At 38.0% G+C, this 21,128-nt stretch overlaps 1 protein-coding gene across 2 annotated transcripts in view; it reads left to right on the forward strand.

Moving 5' to 3' along the window:
* The window catches only part of LOC124129076 (protein bicaudal C homolog 1-B-like), a 153,064-nt gene that overhangs the window by 62,276 nt on the left and 69,660 nt on the right, over positions 1-21,128 (forward strand). The window contains exon 4 of one of the 2 annotated variants that reach the window (XM_048400810.1): positions 10,996-11,075. In XM_048400810.1, coding sequence (XP_048256767.1) covers positions 10,996-11,075 — 80 coding nt within the window. Of the gene's footprint in view, positions 1-10,995; positions 11,076-18,546; positions 19,315-21,128 lie in introns of those variants that run through there. The other variant, XM_048400811.1, reaches the window with a different exon arrangement.

The raw sequence follows: 21,128 nt of genomic DNA on the forward strand, positions 1-21,128 counted from the left end.
ACTTTAACATGGACTTAAGACAGTCATAGCACTACGCTGGCTTTATGAAACAGAACCCAGGGTCCCATGATCATACAGTTGCGACTACCGTAACTCATTAACTTTAACATGGACTTAAGACAGTCATAGCGCTACGCTGGCTTTATGAAACAGAACCCAGGGTCCCATGATCATACAGTTGCGACTACCGTAACTCATAAACTTTAACATGGACTTAAGACAGTCATAGCGCTACGCTGGCTTTATGAAACAGAACCCAGGGTCCCATGATCATACAGTTGCGACTACCGTAACTCATTAACTTTAACATAGACTTACGACAGTCATAGCGCTATGCTGGCTTTATGAAAATGGGCCCAAGCTGACTATGGCATAACAGCTTGTTCACACTGTCACTAATCATGATGATTACACTGTATTCAGCACTGTCACAGATGAGATTATTTCAGTAAATCATGAGTATGAATTTACTTTGCTTTTGTCAAAATTCCCACAAGATCCCCAGAAAATGTACCCATGTGCAGAATAGAACCTGGGCCTTGGTTGTGACATGCGAATGCTTTTACAGCTAGGTTATCCCACCAATTATAGTGTGGTTGCAGCCCAAATTTCATTAAAATCAGATCTTAGTTCTCACTACCGCTAAACAAAGATCTGAGGACATCCCATTACGGTTCATGTCAGACCGATCTTTTCGCGAATTTTGACCGACCAATGGAATGACTGCCAAGAAGTCAACATTAGCCAATCAGAAGGCAGTTTTCTTGTGCCTTATGGCTCTAGTTTCAAACTGGCTACTACGTTTTGAAATATATTAGACAAATTCTCGATTAAAAATTTGAAAACAGAACAAATGAACATATTGGCATGGCTAATAGAAGGCCTAGATTGTATGGATTCAGTCATAAAGCCTGTAACTGTCGTTCGGAATACGCCGTTTTAAATCCTTCGAGGTTGCATGATAAACAATCCCATCCCTACTGTCACTTTCATGATCTGGTAAGCGACACTCTGATTGGTCAGATGAAAGGTCATTCTGACGTGACCTGTAATGGGATGTCCTCAGATCTTTGTTTAGCGGTAGCAAGAAGTAAGATCTGATTTTAATAAGATTTGGTTGCAGCCCAAATACAGGATTTATGGTAATGATGTAATAGAGGTACATTGTAGTATTTTTAAAATTATTTACAATGTTAACTTATGTTATGATTTTTTTAATTTGTCTTTCTGTCAAAATGCATCAATGTGTCAGTTCTAATGGCTTGGCCAGATACAGGTTCAGGAAATTATTTTTCTCAGGCGTTACAATTTTGATAGGTTGACTGTGTGTATTCACCATTCTTTGCTTCGGGCCATATCTTCAGTGTTGTGTCAGGGTAGGATCCCATGGTTAAATGTGTCAATATGCTCAACCTGTGCCAGAGGATGATAGTGAACCTGGTCCAGTGTGAAGCGTTTCAAAAACCAAGATCATACAGTCGGCCACCAGCATCCATCTTGAATAGTTGACATACAAGTTTTATCAACAATTTTAATCATAATCTAGCCTTTCATATTTGGAATGATTTGTCTGAAGGATATGTTAGAGTATTCCACCTATCTCCATGGGCAGGATGTCTGTAGTATTATCTCACAGTCTCTGTCAGGACATTAAACATGCGTGCCCACACTTCCTTCAACACAACTCTGTACTACAGATAATATTCTGGAGGCTATGTAAGTGCTATTTTAGACATTGTCCAAAGAGCTGACAATATGAGGATGTAGTGGTGTATAGATGGGTTAAATCATGTTGAAAAGGTGAATAAGTAACCATTTGTTCATCATTTTCCACGTTTATCGAAGTCATAGGGAGACTATTATGCATGCACGTTATACCAAATTAATAATGAAACGCTGTTTCTATGTTTTGATCTGTGATCTGTACTGGTTCATGTGTTTGCTTGTCATATTGAAGACCTAGGTTTTGTTCCTGAGGAAAGGGTGTTCATACTTTCTGTTATTCCTGCTGTGTAAAAACTAACTCACCTGCCTTTCTAAGAAATGCCCCCATGGGAACCTGTGGTATTCCACATGACTGTCCGGGTCTTCAGCAACCCATGCTTGTCGTAAAAAGACCACCTCCATGGTCTAGTGGTAGAGTGTCCCCCCACAGACGGTCGGGGTTCGATACCCGGTTGCGTTGTACTAAATTATATTAAAAGATGGTACTTGTTGTTACCCTTTCTGGCTCAGCATTAAACGGATAAAAAAAGGACTGTTGTCTCGGAGTCATATACTGTGTCTGAATGAGGTATTCATATTAAACTGTGGCATGGTATCTCTGTGGGCTAGCAATTTAAAATCGGCATTACCAGCACTAGTACCAGCACACACACACACACACACACACACACACACACACACACACACACACACACACACACACACACACATCGTGCTAATATAAGTGCATGAAAGCAACGTTAAAACCCAATTTCTTCTTGTCGTGAGAGGCGACTAACAGGATCGGTTGGTCAGGCTCACTGACATGGTTGATACATGTCATTGTATCCTAATTGTCTATATTGATATTGATGCTCATGATGTCAATCACTGGATTGTGTGGTACAGACTATTGCTGAGTGTGGCTCTAAACAACAAACAAAGAGTGGTGATATAGGTCCCAAATACCTTATATTTGTGGTAAAGGCTGACTAAGCGAGGATTGGGGGGTCACATTGTGTGTCATCATCAGCCATATGGCATTGTTGCTCATGCTATCAACCATCGTTTTACTCAACTATTTAAATACAGCTAGACTTTGGGCAGTGTTTGAAATTATCACAAGCCTGCTAGCCCAAGGCTAGTAGAGCTCATGAAGGACTAGTAGCATTTCCTTGTTGACAATATACCATCATGTATCATTAAAGTGAATGGCAGCTTTGTAGCAGATGATTTGTTTGGACTCGTGAAGAATAATTTGGAGATAAACCTACTGTGTTTTGAAATTTGATGTAGTCTCACTGTATAGTAGATACCTCTTATTTTAGTTTGGAACTGAAAGATTTAGCACTTTAGTAGCCATTTTATATTGATCGATATGTATGCTTTATGTATGGGTTTTTTGGTGTGTAAAGGCTAAATTTGAAAAAAAGGTATCAGTAGGAAAAAGGATACCTCTTTTTAACCAATCAAAATCTAGCATTCTTCAGTGTCATGGTAGAATTTATGTTTATCCCTGGTGGGTGACTGGAATATAACAACATTCACACAGCTGTGTACAGTGATACCCTCAACATATATTACCATGGTATGCTGTCTCTCTTCAATTAAGCACCATTAAGCACTCAGTTAAGCTCCCTTTATGAAACAAATTGGAACTAATCTCAAATAATCCCCCGTCCCTTTCCGACTTTTAAGTGCCTTAGGCTCTTATTGTGTTGACTATAGTATACATGGTTTGATGAGGGTGTAGCACAGCATGCTTTATGACCAGTACAAGTAGCCTGTTAGGTACTTCGGGCACAGTGAGTTATTGGTTTATCAACAGGCAGATGTCAGGTGTATAACACAGGTGTAAACACAATCAGTTGATTTTATAACACTTCAACCAATCATGTTGCCTCTATCAGGTAATATTGATGAAGCACTCTTGGGGTTTATGGCAGTGTCCTTCTGTCAAGACGTGGGGTGTTTTGATTACATTGAACCAGTACATAATGTCCGAAGGGAAGGGGGACAAAGTGAATATGTTGAATAAACATGAGACTTGTGACGAAAACGTCAGTTTTGAGACATACTCCCCAACGCCCACCCAAATTTAATAGTGAAAATGCTAACTCCTTAAAGAGTCTCATTTATCACGCGAATCCTACTTCTCAATGATTTATAAAGCTTATGATACAGCAGAGCTTGCAGGCTTGTCATGTTAGGGGCTTTTTCACTCAGGTCATGTTTGTAGTACAATGGAGATGTCATTTGTTGTGTTTAGGAAAAGATAACAATATTAGTTGTTGTTTATAACCTTGCACTGTAAATCCCTGGAAAGGTGATTTTAAAGGATGCCATTTTGTGTAGGCTTGTTGGCCTGTTGTCACCCCATATCCACAAACTTAAGAATTTATGTTTTTATCTCACATGAAAATTTTAAACTGCTACCTAATGAACAAAAGACTGCCTCTGTGGCCTAGTGGTTAGAGCATATGCCCAGAGAGCTGCAGTTTACCATGGACCCCACTCAGACACATTATGACTCTGAGCCAACCAGTCCTTGTTAATTCCCTTAATGCCGAGTGTCAGGCAGGGTAGCAAGTACCATCTTTTGGCGTCTTTTGGCATGTTTCCGGAGATCGAATCCCGAACTTCCCAATTCCAGGTAGACACTCTACCGTAGAGGCAGTCACAGAGGGATATATAGGTAAGTAACAGATGACTGTTAATTAAGCCATCTGCAAGAGGGATTTGTTTGACATTATTGACGTAACAATCACCAATGTTGAAAAAACCAACACAATGACCTTTTATGATAAGCATTTGTCGAATATATACTATGGTTGTTGTTGATGCTTCATGGATGGCTCAGCACTTCTTGTGTGATAAATTACCTTCTGGATGAGAGTCTTTCATTTGATCTGGACTGACTTTCTGAGAGCATTGTAGTCATATTGTCCTGACTGCAGGTGTCACATAGGAATTTGGGGTTAGAATAGATCTCCCGGAATCTATGTTGGTCGTAAGAGGTGACTAAATGGATCGGTTGGTCTGGCTTGGCTGCGTGTGGATTGTTGCTCACAATATCAAGATTTGATTGACTGGTCCAGACTTGATTACTTAAACAACGAACAAAGAGACAAACATGACTGCAGGCACCATGACATGGCCTACTTTCTCACATGAAATTGTAAATACACACTCAGCTTACTCAATCACAATCGGCTGAGGTCAGTGTGGATTATATTGCCGAGATCAGGCCATCTGTGTATAGTGCTCAACAGCATGGATCATTCTTACACTGTATCAACCACAAACAAAACTCTGTAACGATCAAATGGTCATATGATTTCTATATGTGGAAAGTGCATGGACCAGCCATGATCCCAAGACAGCTCATGATTGCTGCTTTCAGGGTATCACTGAGTACCTGCTACCAAACATGACCATTGAAGATCTGGGTTAGAATTGATCTTCAACCCATGCTTGTAAGAGGCGACTAATGGGATCGAGGGTCAGGCTCGCTGACTTGGTTGATGCATGTCATCATATCCCAGTTGCGTAGATCGATGCTCATGATGTCAATCACTGGATTGGCGGGTCCAGACTTGATTATTTACAGATGGCCATCACATAAATAAAGGGAGATTGCGATTATTTCAGAATGACAGATCTTGTAAAGTTGAAGGTGATATGGATTGTTTTAGTGTTGTTTTTAGTGTTTCCAAATCAATGATAAGCTGACATGTTAATTTAGGAAAAGAAACAACAGTTGGAAGGAAAAATATCTTCGAAATTGTCAATGGAAAGTTGCCCAAACAAACAAGTTTCTTTCTTCAGACCCAATCCTATGCTGAGCTCATTTCAAGATGGCATTGATGGGTGTTGTAAATCTCAGTCATAGATATCAGTGATTGTAAATGTCCTGTGGTTGATTCCAGGTGTGGGAGTGTATATCAGTGATAGCTGTCACGTTGATTGCTTGCAGGGGATCCAGAAGGGATTGAGTCCCAGGACTACAAAGAGACATAAACCAGATAGCGATGACACTTCATCCCCACATCTCTCACCATGCTCACACACGCTTCAAATGCACTCTAATATTGCTGTGATAAAGAAATCTGTTACAGGAGAATCTATTGAAAGTGTTGGTATCAGTTTCCTGGGTATTTACAGCCGAGTAACAATTGACTTACCTTTGCATGTGTTTGTGATGGGTGCTCCATTGTGCAGGATAGGCTAACCTTTTGGCCCTTGCCTGGTATCATCACTATTTGATAGTGATTCACAGACAAATGCTTATGATATTAAAGTCTGAATAGTACAATTGATTCTTTTTTTAATAGAGTTGGTTTGTTTGTTGTTTTACGCCGCACTCAGCAATATTCCAGCTATATGATGGCGGTCTGTAAATAATCGAGTCTCAACCAGACAATCCAGTGATTAATATCATGAGCAATTGGAATCGATGACATGCATCAACCAAGTCAGCGAGCCTGACCACCCCATCCCGTTAGTCACCTTTTACGACAACCATAGTCGCACCTTTTACAGCAAGCATGGGTTGCTGAAGACCTATTCTAACCCGGAATCTTCACGGGTCTTTTTTAGTGGAGATGTCTTATGATTATGGAAATGGCTTTGTCACGTTTATTATCAGCCTTTTCAATTTTTTTACTCAAGTTTTATTCTGAAAGATTTAAATCATGAAATTTGAGCTTGTCATATATGTTTATATGAGCTGTTTGTGAAATAAGGTTATCAAGTGTGTTTTTTTCTAAGTAGGGTAACTAAAAATCTTGATTAAGTTAGGAACTCATAAATCTTTAAATGTGGAATTTCGATTCAGAAACTGTCTTTTATCTTACTACAATCTGCTGCACATGTTGGTCTGGTGAGCAAATACATTTATCAAAACTCTCCCACAACATACGGTACTGTAAAATGATACTATAGGTGTCCTTTTCTCTTACACCTGCACCAGAACTGATAACATAGGCTTAAGAAAATTTATTTAGCTGAATACTGGCCACTGTGGACCTTCTAATTTTAATTTCTTATTGTTTTGAAGATGTGTTGATTTTATCATTAGGGATAAATTATTATGTTTATCTACAAAACATAGTCTCAGATGTGAGAAAGCTTGCCACAAATGTTGACGATACAAAGAATACAGGCCATAGAAATGATTGATGTCTGAACAACACCAATAACAACAACAATAACAACAACAACAACAATCTTTGACCACAGTCATAAGACATATACAAAATGAACAAAAATGATTTTGACAATCTTTCAAGACTGTTGTCATTGTAAACATCATCAGTTAAATCCTTACTTTTGACCTCGTATTTATCAACAATATCAATAACAGTTTCATATATTAGGCTTGAAATATCATTTTAATAGAACTCCCAAGTGTTGTGATAACACACACTTCTCAGATGTTCTGTACTTCTCGTATTCAAACTTGGCAAAAACCTCTCAACATTAACCAGAACTTTCCTTTCAGTGAAATCTGTTGAAATAGGTAACCAAAATACAAACGTTCTTCCAATGTAGACGTTACTTTCTGTTTGTGTATATGAGGAGGTTTAGTATGTTGTTGCTGGCGCTGTCTCAAGCAGACAAGACACTTAATGCTTTATCTGTGTAGCCAGTCAATAGTATTTCCATTCATACTTGCTACATACAGTCTCGGGGTTTATGGAGCCATAACGCACATGAATACATCTCCCTGTGCAACTGGGGGAATTAATGTTTCTATCAACACCTTTAGAGGTGAGGTATTTTGGGGATGCCTACAGAAAATGTAGACATGAAATAAATGTCCGACTCATCTCTAAACAATCTTGAAATTACCACACTTTCCTACCTGTGAAAGGATGTGTTTGGATGTACCGCTGTCAGCATGAGCACAAAGTCGGTTTTATGTCCTGACTGGCTCATTTTAGATTGTCAATTAAGTTAATACCAGATACTGGGCATATGCTGTGCATTCAGGTAGTTTCATAACCACAAACGGGGCGGTTGGGTAGCCTAGTGGTTAAAGCCTTCTCTCGTCATGCTGAAGACCCGGGTTCCATTCCCGACATTGGTAAAATGTGTGAGGTCCATTTCTGGCGTCCCCAGCCGTGATATTGCTGGAATATTGCTAAAAGCGACGTCAAACCATACTCACTCACTCACTCACTCCTCACTCACTCACTCACTCACTCACTCACTCACTCACTCACACAAAACAGTTACCATACCAACAATATAAGCATCTTACATATTAGAGACTCACCATTTGATATATAATTTCGGGAATTTTGTATAGAGACAGGACAGCTGCAAAACCAGATATTTGGAGGGGGATTAAGACAATAAGCCTCAATTTTTTTTAAAAGTAACCCCTTTACAACAATACTTTTTTTTGTGGCAGAGAATTTCTCTTTGTTAACAGTCAGAAGCAACATTATTGGTAAGTCAGTCAGTTATACATTTGAAGATATTTTTCCCATAAAAAAAATCATTTACCAGAAATTGCTCAGCTTCACATAAAGTATTTTGTTTCCTCATGATGTGTCATGAGCCAATAACTTAAAGCCTATTAAACGGCCAGACCTTTCTCTATTAGTGTTATATTTTATCAAGTAAATCGATCACATTTTAATGATATTGACAATAATGTTTAAATGAAATGTAGGTCAGATTGTTATCAAGCTTTTTCCTGTTTAGGTGACTTTCTCACCTGGATATGATGCCGTACTTACTGTAATAGGGGGCTGGTGGTCCAAGGGCCACAAGGGTTAAAATGTGTATTGTGTGTAGACACGTTGAGCTCCTGTATCACTTGCCCATCTCACATACAGATAGGAGGTCATGGATAATACATTGTATGTTTAAGCTTTCATTTCACAGACACTAGGTTGAAAACAGATTTATATACCAACAGTTGTTTATGCGTATTTTCCAATCAGAGAAATCTAGTATATCTTGTATGAATGTCATAGCTTTCATCCTCACCAGTGAAGGCTTATATTGCAATGGGTTTCACCAAAGTGGTAAATGTCCTTGACCTGCATCAGTTTGGACTTTGCTACCACAATAAGCTGAGATGCTGGGATAAACCAGGGTTACACTCACTCACTCTAGCTACATTACATTGAATATAACAGTTTTAGTCCACTAGTCCTTTATGTAGTGATAACATATAGCAAAACCCTTACAAAAGGTCCTTTCTGCTGGTCCTTGTGAAAACCCTTAACTATTGGGGAATTTGGCAAGGACTAGTGCTAATTTCAATCGCTGCACTGACAGCAACCAACAGCTGTATTGGGAAGATATAGAATTCCTCTCAACAAGTTATTAGAGATAAAAAAAATATGAGCATATATATGTGCTCAAATTTCTTACAGTGATATTTATTTACAGTTACAAACAGCATGCAATAAAATGACATGCTTCATTCCTTCCTTATAATTACCACATCACAAGTAGGCTTGAGCATGTTGTACAGCTTTGACGTGAAATACATATGATTATCTATCTATTTCTTTAAGTATCATCTTTGTTGATTGGCAATTTGTTGATCTTGTAGAGATAAATCTGAAGAGATGCATATTTAACCAGGCCAAAAACAAAATATTCCTGTTTCAGGTAACCCTCCATTTCTTCACTTGCAACGCAACACAGCAGAAAACATAAAGAACATAAAGAAACCACATTCTGCTAAAAATGTTTTGTTTTCATATATTTTTGTTGCTGGAGCTCTTATAAACTACAAATTTGAAAAACAAGGCAACTGACATCAGTTCCATACAAGCCATCTGTGTTTAACAGTAATTAAAAAAGTATCCAATAGAAACAAAAAACTATGCATTGACCCGTCATAGTTTTTGTTGGTGGGAGATTGTGTACCGTATATCGCTGTGTATAAGGCGACCCCACGTATAAGACGACCCCCCTGTACACGCCTTAAAAATCAACCCAAAATCCTATACTCCGTGTATAAGGCGACCGGGAATGAAACACATCACAAGTCTGACTGATATAGAAGATTTAACGTGCGCTTGCCGACTGTAGCGTATTTCGCACACGGACATCACAAGTTAGTTAGTTAGTTACTTTGGAGATTTAACATGCGCTTTCCGACTGATGCGTATTTCGCACACATCACAAGTGCGCACACAAACCTTATATATGCAATAAAAATATGTTTATCTTGCGTTGTTTTTTTTCTACAATGATAGGTCGCGTGTGTAACTCCAGCACACATCGCCATTTCATGTTTACACGGTACGACACCAAATTGGTGCCCGTAAAATAAAATTCATTTATGAAGTAATAACATATAAGAGACAATGGTGAGTAATTTAATCGCCTATTAACTATGTTGTAACTAACTAGGCTTATGTTTGCTTCACATTCAGCGTGTATATTCCACAATCACTTGTACACACCGTCTCCAACACTTGTTAATACAACTGTAAAAACAGCGGGAATTGATTTCAGCTTCACCGGTTATCACATGTTAGGTCACATGTGCAATATGCAAATGCTTACCGGTACTTCCGGCTCTCTACTCACGGATGTTGATTGTTTTACCGTGTCAGGTGGTTTGACAATCTGCATCGAGGCGAGGGTCATTTCAACTTTATTTGCAGAAATTATTAAACTTTATTCAAGGAAAAGAGATACAAATCATGTTTATGTATGGAAATAGTTATTGGAACAGTTATTTAGGACGAAATGCGAAGTTTTATTGTCAAATGCTGGGCTGGCTATCGGACGCCGGTTGACATTGCCAGTGGAAAAAAATGTGAGATCTTTGACTCCGTGTATAAGACGACCCCCCTTCTTAGCCCCCCCATTTTAGGTACGAAAAACTCGCCTTATACACAGCGATATACGGTAAATATTCGGTTGCTGAATGCTGTGGTCAGTCTTGGCATTGTGGTGCATTGTCTTGTTCCCTTTCATGGAGCTTGGTTCAGATGGCCTTCTTGCCATCATACAATACACTGATTTCAATATTAAAATGTCAAAAGATCATAAACAGTATCTCTGAGTTTCTGGTGGGGAACCCCCTGAAGTAAGGGAGTAGTGTGTCAGTGTTTATTCCATTTGGCAAATACGACCTCATACAAACATACGAATGTAAGACAAGAAGGTCATCTGCATGCTGGGTATTGTAACCAGTTCGGCTGTCGCTGATTTGGAGTTTGGCAGCAATAAACTAGTTATTAAATTTTCATTCAACTTGTTAATGTTAATTATAATATTGTTAACTTTTTATTTCATTTTCATTTTCAGACCCACATATAAAGGTTGTTGGATACCCAGAGGATGTCGCAAATGCCAAAGACAAAATTATGGCTGTATTGGACACAAAGGTAAGCATGGCGTTAGTGCACAGTAACCTGAATTATTGGATTTTCCCTCCTGCCTGCCTCAGAACCAATGCAGGCGAAGCAAATCATTAAATGTGGTCCCTTTCTTTTTTGCTTCCTAGAATACACCTTGTACGTAGTCAAACACCAAGCTTCATGGAATACACCTCGTACGTAGTCAAACACCAAGCTTCATGGAATACACCTTGTACCTAGTCAAACACCAAGCTTCATGGAATACACCTTGTACGTAGTCAAACACCAAGCTTCATGGAATACACCTTGTACGTAGTCAAACACCAAGCTTCATGGAATACACCTTGTACCTAGTCAAACACCAAGCTTCATGGAATACACCTTGTACGTAGTCAAACACCAAGCTTCATGGAATACACCCTGGAATACACCTTGTACGTAGTCAAACACCAAGCTTCATGGGATACACCATGATACACCTTGTATGTAGTCAAACACCAAGCTTCCTGGAATACACATTGTACGTAGTCAAACACCAAGCTTCATGGAATACACCTTGTACATAGTCAAACACCAAGCTTCATGGAATACACCTTGTACATGGTCAAACACCAAGCTTCATGGAATACACCTTGTACGTAGTCAAACACCAAGCTTCATGGAATACACCTTGTACGTAGTCAAACACCAAGCTTCATGGAATACACCTTGTACCTAGTCAAACACTAAGCTTCATGGAATACACCTTGTACGTAGTCAAACACCAAGCTTCATGGAATACACCTTGTACATGGTCAAACACCAAGCTTCATGGAATACACCTTGTACGTAGTCAAACACCAAACTTCATGGGATACACCATGATACACCTTGTACGTCGTCAAACACCAAACTTCATGGGATACACCATGATACACCTTGTATGTAGTCAAACGCAAAGCTTCCTGGAATACACCTTGTACGTAGTCAAACACCAAGCTTCATGGAATACACCTTGTACGTAGTCAAACACCAAGCTTCCTGGAATACACATTGTACGTAGTCAAACACCAAGCTTCATGGAATACACCTTGTACATAGTCAAACACCAAGCTTCATGGAATACACCTTGTACATAGTCAAACACCAAGCTTCATGGAATACACCTTGTATGTAGTCAAACACCAAGCTTCATGGGATACACCATGATACACCTTGTACGTCGTCAAACACCAAACTTCATGGAATACACCTTGTACGTAGTCAAACACCAAGCTTCATGGGAATTACATCTGTCAGTGGTTAATGTTCAGTGATATCTTGATCAGTTTCTTTAACAAAATAAACTATGAAAAATAAATGGGCCCGCCTCACATTCTTTAAATATTTGGGTTAAAATCGAATAAGTAATTCATTGTGACAGATTTCATGTGTATCTATCTAAGACCATAATATATAATGAATTAGATTTTCTTCCTTGCCCGCCTCACAACCAGACATCCCGCCTCACATTAGTTGATTGTCCCGAAGTTCTGACAGATGGAGAAAATATCCACATGTGTTCCCTTCTTTATGTACTAGATGGTATACACAATGTACAAAGAGAATCTCTCTAGAGTGTCTTACGATATCAAATCTATCAACACGAGTCGCTAAAAGATTAACTTTTATCGCTGGTGTTGATATTTTTTTGTCAAAAGACACGAGGGTGAGATTCTATTTATCATACAAAATCATTGTTCCAACAGTAATAACCAGTGTCTTGAGCATAGAAAGTACAGCTAACCAGCTTCAGTTGAAGACAGATTAGTGATGTCATTTGATTGTGAAGTCATGGTAACTGAGGGTTACACAATGTTCTGCAAAGTATTGTGATGCAATTTCATTGAAGCAGTAATTCTTAGGAGCTATCCTTGATGTCATGCCAGCCTTATCTCTGGTGGAAGTGACAGTTTGGAATGATAAATTGTCCTTTCAAACGTCCTGGCTTCATGGGAATCACATCCGTCAGATGGTAATGTTCAGAGATTTCTTGATCAGTTTCTTCAAGTTGCACTTTTTAAATATACGGATGAAAATCAAATAATTAGTTCATAGTGACCATGGTGACCATAATACTGTCCAAGTGAGGTAAAGGGAAAACTGTTTTTAATGAAGTTTTTTTTAAGCTTTGGTTTGAGGTTAGTGCTGGTGAACTTCTTTTCATTGTTATCAATTATTTAGCAAAATCATTATTATTATTATTATTATTATTATTATTATTATTATTAAATAATAATAATAATATTATTATTATTATTATTATTATTATTATTATTATTATTATTATTATTATTTACAGATTAAATTTTAAAATTAGCTAAGAGGGTTTGGGTGATCCTGGCATAGTCAGGCTGGTTAGGTCATCATCAGCTCAGGGCCCTTGCCCCCTCTCTACACGCAGTTCAGACAGCAAATGGGGCTTCTCCCAGGAAGCACTGCCTAGACAAACCCACCCAGAACTTTTCAAAGAATGTGAAGACTCCCCAACACTGCAGCCTTTCTGCATTACCCAGATTGCCAGAAGTGCAGTTTTCCTTGTAGCAAACCCGGGTACTCTCCCGATGTCACTCAACAGATTGGGAGATACCAAACCTAAGCCACCAAGAACAATTGGGAGTTTGACAACTTGGTACTTGGTATGTAAGCGTGACATTTCGAAAGCGAGGTCTGCGTATTTGCCATGTTTTTCCTGAATCTTGTCAATCACATTAGTGACCAAAGGGACAAAAAATTCAACAATATAAAGATTTCATTGGATTTATCAAAAAAGAACAAAATCATGTCTGAGGCTGTATACAGGCCTATTCCATTATTATTATTATTGTTGTTGTTGTTGTTATTATTTAATGGATGCATAGGTAATAACAATACCATATGATCCAAGAGTAATATATGACATGGCTACCCACAAATCATCTTTCATTATCAAATATATCAGCTTGTCAGTTCTTACCTTTGATGTCTAATTGATATCATGCAATGAATCACAGCTGCATTTTACTTTGAAGTTGCATGCACCTTCATGATAAAGACCCCCAAAAAGATTGTTTGAACAGGTATGAATATATTACGATATATTAAACCCATTTATCTGGGTACAGTTTGACCTGCTCTGACACAAATCTCATTATGCTGTCACAGATAGATCTCAATGATTATAAAAAGAGTCAGGGTGGATTACACTGCTAAAAACAGCTGTATACTGAAATTAGGTTCTGTTGATAGGATTACAAGTGCAAGATGATAGAAAATTGCAAGGTGTTTCTCGTCAATTTCATACCAGGTAATATTACTACCAGGTCTATCAGATAAACGCCGATCCCAGTTTAACATGCTTAAGGTCATAGTATGTCAGAGTGAACTTTGTCATTGTTGTGCCTTAGACAGAAATTGATAGGAGGTGTGTTTTGTTGATGTCAAGTGTCATTGATTGAATTACTGAATTGCACTTGAGGCTTATGCGTTGCCTAGATGATAAGGAATCTCAAACAATTTATGTCAATTTCAACACCTTATTATCTGATCTTGAAATGTGAATAACATTCATTAAATTCTGCTTTCCTAAAATATAACGAAACCTAACACTCTCAGCACTTAATTAACACCTTATCAAAAAAATATTCCAATGTTCATTATAAATTAATGGAAGAAATGCTTTTCCTTTTTGTTTGCAATATCTGTGCAGGGACAGTTCCTGAAAAAACCCCGTAGGGACCATAAAATACTTTTTTGGATATTGTTTTTAAATTGTGTGCTCAGTCTTCAATACAAACAAATATCCCAAAAAATATTCATGATCCCTAACTGTTTTAGTTCAGTATATATGATCATAAGTACAGATTATTAAATGAAGTTGATTCAGCTATACATGAAATGACCCTGTGAGGATTCTGGGTTAGAATTGGTCACCAGCAGCCTATGCTGGTAGTAAAAGGCGACATAAGGAATCGGGTGGTCAGGCTTGGCGACTTGGTTAGCGTCATTGTATCCTGACATCACTGGATTGTCTGGTCCAGACCTGATTATTTACAGGCTACCATCATATAGCTGCAATATTGCTGAGTGCAGCGTTAAACAACAGACAGACAAACAAACAAACCCTCTTTGCTGCATTTTTTATTTTAATCTGTACATAATGATAATTCGTAAGCGGCGACTAACATGGTGGTCAGGCTCGCTACCTTGGTAATGCATGTCATCGTATCTCAGTTGCGTGGATCGATGCTCATGATATCAATCGCTGGATTGTCTGGTCCAGACTCGACTATTTACAGGCTACCATCATATAGCTGAAATATTGCTGAGTGCAGCGTAAAACAACAAACACACATGAAAACTAAACTGTAAAGGGTTGTTCTTCAGGATAACCTGAACAATGAAATCAGAAGTGCGTATATCATATTCCGCAAGTCATAGCTGCCTGTGTTTGTAAGACTGGATCAAGATAAAGCACGCTTATACATGACAACAGAAAATACAGCACTTCAATGCTCAATCACTGTCATTATAGTTCTCGTTTTCTTAAAACCTAAGAAATTTGACCAGCCATACTCTCGAATAGTCCACTGATGAAATAGCATATGTATGAGCCAGGCTTGTTTTGATTGTCTGCCAATGTGGAGTATTACCTGTATAAACATTAAAGTTGCCCTCCATAAGGCTTGTAGCATTGTTTCCCAGCCTGTGCTCACATAACCAAATACTTGGTGTTTGTCTTGTGCCTAGACTCTGGGGGTCGGTTACATCTTGCTGAAGTCTACACTCTAGTATACATGTATTTTACATTTCATCTGATGTCATTGACTTGTGGATTTGGTATGATATTAGATATTGTATATTTTGTTATGCAGCCTTGGAGTGAAAGTGAAAATCAGCATTCAGAGTTTGAGGGGCCACAAGGCTTGATTCTGAACAGTTGCCTTGGTAGAGTCGTCATGTGGAGTTCATTTCTGGAGGTAGTTTGAAAGGCTATGAGTTTGGAAAACAAAATGATTTTGTCTCACTGACTGGTTATAGAAGAAATTAAAGAAATAAAATAATGTTATTTGAGTAAGATTTTGTATAAAGTGACTTTAGGCCTTATATATATATTTTAAGTTGGTTTATGAGACTGACCGACAAGAAACCAAACTGAAAGTAGACCCCCAAGTAATACAATGACTTTTGAGCCGTTTTTGTGGCTTACTCTGTTTTACAAGAGGAAAAGAAAATACAGATTGTATCACCACTGTTCATATGAAATGGTGAATAATATATATAAAAATCTTTATTCTAAGAAATAAAACCGAATCGATTACCTTTTGGCATCTTGCCATATCAAAACTTGTTTGTTTTTCATTCATTAGTAGCAGTACTAATCTAGAGTTGAAACTTTGTTCCTCTTTATCCCGACCAAACATTTAGTAAATAAACTAATATAACATAAAAGGCTTTTTCCATATTAAACGTTATGCATCGTTTGCCTTTGTGTCCCCAGATGTCCTAAATCGTTAAACTTCAGGGGCAGTTTTATTGCATAGGGTCCACGTAACATTTGTTTTACCTTGATTGGGGATGTGTTGCTCAATGGTCTAACGTGAAACACACTGATGTGCAGAGGTATCTCCCATGTCTGTTGGCATCCTCAGTTGTCCTTTACTCCAAATTGGAACGTAACAAAACATGACTTTGATCCTCCTCATCATTCTGTACAAGCGATGCTGCTCCCCAAATGTCTTACTCAAAAACTGATTTCGCCCTAGCGTGCTTTCATGGCCAATAGGGGTAGTGGGGTAGCTTGTCAAACTGAAGGCCTGGGTTTGATTTCCCATGTGGGTACAATGGTTGAAGCTCTGGGGCCCCCAGCCATGACATTACTGGAATATTGCTGATAGCAGCATTAAATATACTCACTCACTCACTCACTCACTCACTCACTCACTCACTCACTCACTCACTCACTCACTCACTCACTCACTCACTCACTCACTCACTCACTCAGTGTCCAATGTTAGAACTATAAACTCAACAAAGTAGAAAATCAAGATTTGTTGAATTTCATCAGTTTTAAGGGTGGTGTTCTCATGTGTTATCAGTGTTCAGGATTGTACATCTGGTCTTGGTGAAGTATGAATCCTTAAATCACAGTGTTTAATAGAGCAGCATTTACATGAAACATCAAAACTCTATTAGGCCTATTTGGCAACCTGTAATGTACACTGTTAAGTGCACTGAAATATGTGATCAAGATATGCTATACGAGAAGGGTTTTTTTCCTCCATAGGGGATCAAAAAGTTATGGCCCATGAAATCTTTGATAGTTAATATTGGCAATAGTGTATTGTGTGGAGACCAGCACTGACTCTGTGACACAGCAAGTCTGGCTTTGTCAGCAGTTCATGGCTTGAGCTTGTTCTCCAGATTGCTGATAATCTAGAATGATGATCTTTGGTCTGACAATTGCAACAATATCCTTTGAGCATGCTTTGATGTAATGCACCCCTGACATGCATGGCAGGGGGGTCATGAAATGACCCGCTCACATGAGTGAGTCAGCGAGTGAGTTTTTTTCACACTGTTTGACAGAAAAGATCAGATATTTGAACATCTGTTGTTGAAAGAGGTTTTATCAAGAAATCATTTGTAGACAGTTAAGAATTATAAGATCATCTGTTTGTAGGCCTGTTGTGATATTTATCGGGAAGCATTGTATTTATTAATCAAAAGCATTGTACTTATTTATCAAAAGCATTGTACTTATTGATTTAAAAGCATTGTATTTATAAATCAAAAGCATTGTATTTATATATCAAAAGCATTGTATAAAGAGTGTATGAAAAGCTATGTTTTTATTCATTTGAACACAGTGCTTATTTTTACTTTTTGTTATTTTGTTTAATTAAACAAACCAAAAGACAAAATAGCAATGAAAATTATATGAATGGATCACTGACAACCTGTGATGACACCAGGTGTTTGCAGAAAGGGGGAGCATGTCCTGCCCTACCTGTAGCAGCTGCCAAGCACAACATTGGTATAAAAAAGTATTATCATATGATGATTTTAGAGGATCTCATATAGATTAAAATGATGAGCATCATAATAGATAACACTATGAAAACATCAACTGTGCTAGTTGAACATGTTCAAATATGGTGATACTACAACCCCTTGTCAACTCAACATTTCAGAACCTATAGAAAGTAAACATAGACAAGAGGAACATTCCTGCCATATATATATATATATATATATATATATATATATATATATATATATATATATATATATATATATATATATATTATCCAGTGTTAGGTCACATGTTAGAAATGTCTTGCTGATTCAAACATTAAACCCCCAATAAATGTGACACATTGTAACTCCACACACCTGTGAGATATTTACAACTTGAATAGACATGTTACCAGTGTTTAATTGAAGGCTTGTCCGGCTTTGTACAAGTTGTGCTTTTTCGTGTCAATGTGGAGTGGACTAGAGGTGTCAGCCTATGTTACTGGTGTTTCCTGCTGACTAACAGGACCTCTAGTCAACCAGCCAAGCATTGAGATATGTGAAATCACAGATAAGAATGGACCATGTTGTGACAGGGTAAACTAACGCACACTTCCAACCATGGTTTTTGAATGGCCGAATCAAACTAAATGTAAGATTAATCTCCTTGGGACTATAGAATATATTTTGTCGAAAGCTGAAAGGTGTGTTCGGCATACCTGTGTTGGATAAGTCGGAGAAGGCAGCTTGATTGCGATTGTGTAAAGCTTTGTGATTGTTGTGTGTGAGTAGCCGTGTTGAAGTGGATTCACAACGCTGTGTTTGTGTGGGGAGAGTTCTGTATTTTCATGAGGAGCACTGATTGTCCAATACACACAATAGAATGTGGTGTGCCTTGATATGTCAGCCGCCACTCAGGAAGAGACATGGACATGTCTGAAGGGGAATGATATTGACAAGTGTGTATTTCACCTGGTTTTTTGAGTGAGATTGGACCGAACTGTAGATCACATAGGATATTGTGCTGCCTGACCATCTACCATATTGGATATTACCTGTTGGGAGGGAAATATTTATTTCCAAACAAGGAAGAAAGAGGTGGAGATTGTACTCATTTGGATACACCTGCTTCTTTGGATAAGGATATACCTACCTTCTCTGTGGATGTGTGTGCCAGTGTTTGAAACCCTCCCTTTTGTGGGACCCTACAAGTTGGTTCCCCAATAAAATGAAAATGACTTGGACTATCAAGGTGAGATGATATTTGGGAGTGATCTCTATCCTGAGCGACTGGAATCTGGAGGACTGGAGGCATCTGATTGTGTACCTTCTTACTGTAGACATGTTACCAGTGGAACTGTAGTTTTCAAAATAGAAAGTTTTCTAATTATGTTTATGACAGAATAATGCATCAATGATCGGAATAGAAATAACAAATTAGGCACATGTTTGTAGAGACTTGTTTTACGGAGTCACCATTCCAAAGTTTTTCAAATGTTAGATAAATTTTATAGTTTGAGCATTCTTTTTTTTACCATTGAGTCAGAAAAGAAAAAAACCTCAGTTGTACATCAGTATAGGAAGCAAAGTAATTCTTTGACATGTACTCTGCCCCCCACCCCCCTACCCTGTCAACTGTTAAAAAAAAATTAAAAAATGTAAATAAATGAAAATTCTTTTTAGATTTGGATCACAAATCTATGCTCTGAGGGAACATAGGTAAACAGACTAAGTAAGAAAAGAGGCCATAGAATTACTTCTCGATATCACGAAACTTTTATGATTCCGTTTGATAATTCCAGGTTGTATGTACTTGTTGAAGCAAAACAAAACACTCTGAAACTTGCAATGAATATGAAGGCTGGTTTTGCACACTATGCTGGTAATACTTCTATAGGGTCAGTAATGTGTCTCTGTGCTTGTGAATGACGCTGCCTGTTATCATTGAACAGAGGCAATACAGACACGAAGGTATGACAGGCTTTGTTAAGTTGCAAGCAGTGGAAGAAGCGAAGTATTAGCCTACCACAGACAAAGTTGGGTGTACTAACGGGCCATTATTCCGCTTATAACTCTACACAGCCCGTGACTCCTTTATGGCTGAACTGGGAATATATCCTTTTCATTTCCTCGCTCGTCACACCTTGTCCTAGATCGCGTCAAAAACTTCTTTGCCGTTCATTTTTCTTTTCAATCTTTTGTACAGGGTGTTTACTACATATGATCATTTGGGTCAATAATTGGCGCTGGAGATATGTATTAAATGGAGCTCTGTAACTGGCTGTGTTGCACCTGGGGGGTACATGCAGTTAAAGTCATAGCAATTATCCTGTGTTTGAACCTGTGAAAATAGAAAGGATTTGATTAAGAAGACATAAAAAGTTACATTTGATGTATAAACAAATGTAACAGTGCTAAGTTTTGGCCGGTAGGGGTAGCCAATAGGTATGTTTGTTTGTACGTCAACCTTAAACAATGGAATTACAACTTAAGAAAATATATAATAGAATCTAATAAATATGTACAATCTGTGACAGTTATTCTTTAAATTTTGTAAAATAAGCATTTCACTTTTATTAATAGATAGCACTTATATTACATCCATCTAGTAATGCACATATCTGTACCATACATCAAGATACATGGATACAAAACATATTATTACAATTATATGGTTATAAAGAACATACATACAACATGTACATACATACATACATACATACATACGTACGTACGTTAGGAATTATAACAATTACGTCGCCATGACACATCTGCATAAGGAATAATTAAGTATGCAGAAAACTCTATAATGAATCCTCTACCTCTATTATGTTATTGCCATTAGTACTTTATTTTTGCTGCAATCACACTAAACTAATCTTTCAGATTTTCAACAGAAGTCCTCTTCACTGTCAACTATATAATAATTAGTTGTTCCCCTAATATCACCCATAGACTACAACTCGTGCGATATAGGTGGGAAAATCCTCACAACGTCCTATGTACTGTTCTCCTCCAGCACTTAGTTGTAGTCACACTCCACTAGTAAATAGTTACTTACTTCTA

Source organism: Haliotis rufescens, unplaced genomic scaffold (genome assembly GCF_023055435.1).
Source record: "Haliotis rufescens isolate VD_foot unplaced genomic scaffold, xgHalRufe1.0.p SCAF_20, whole genome shotgun sequence".
Classification (NCBI taxonomy): domain Eukaryota; kingdom Metazoa; phylum Mollusca; class Gastropoda; order Lepetellida; family Haliotidae; genus Haliotis; species Haliotis rufescens.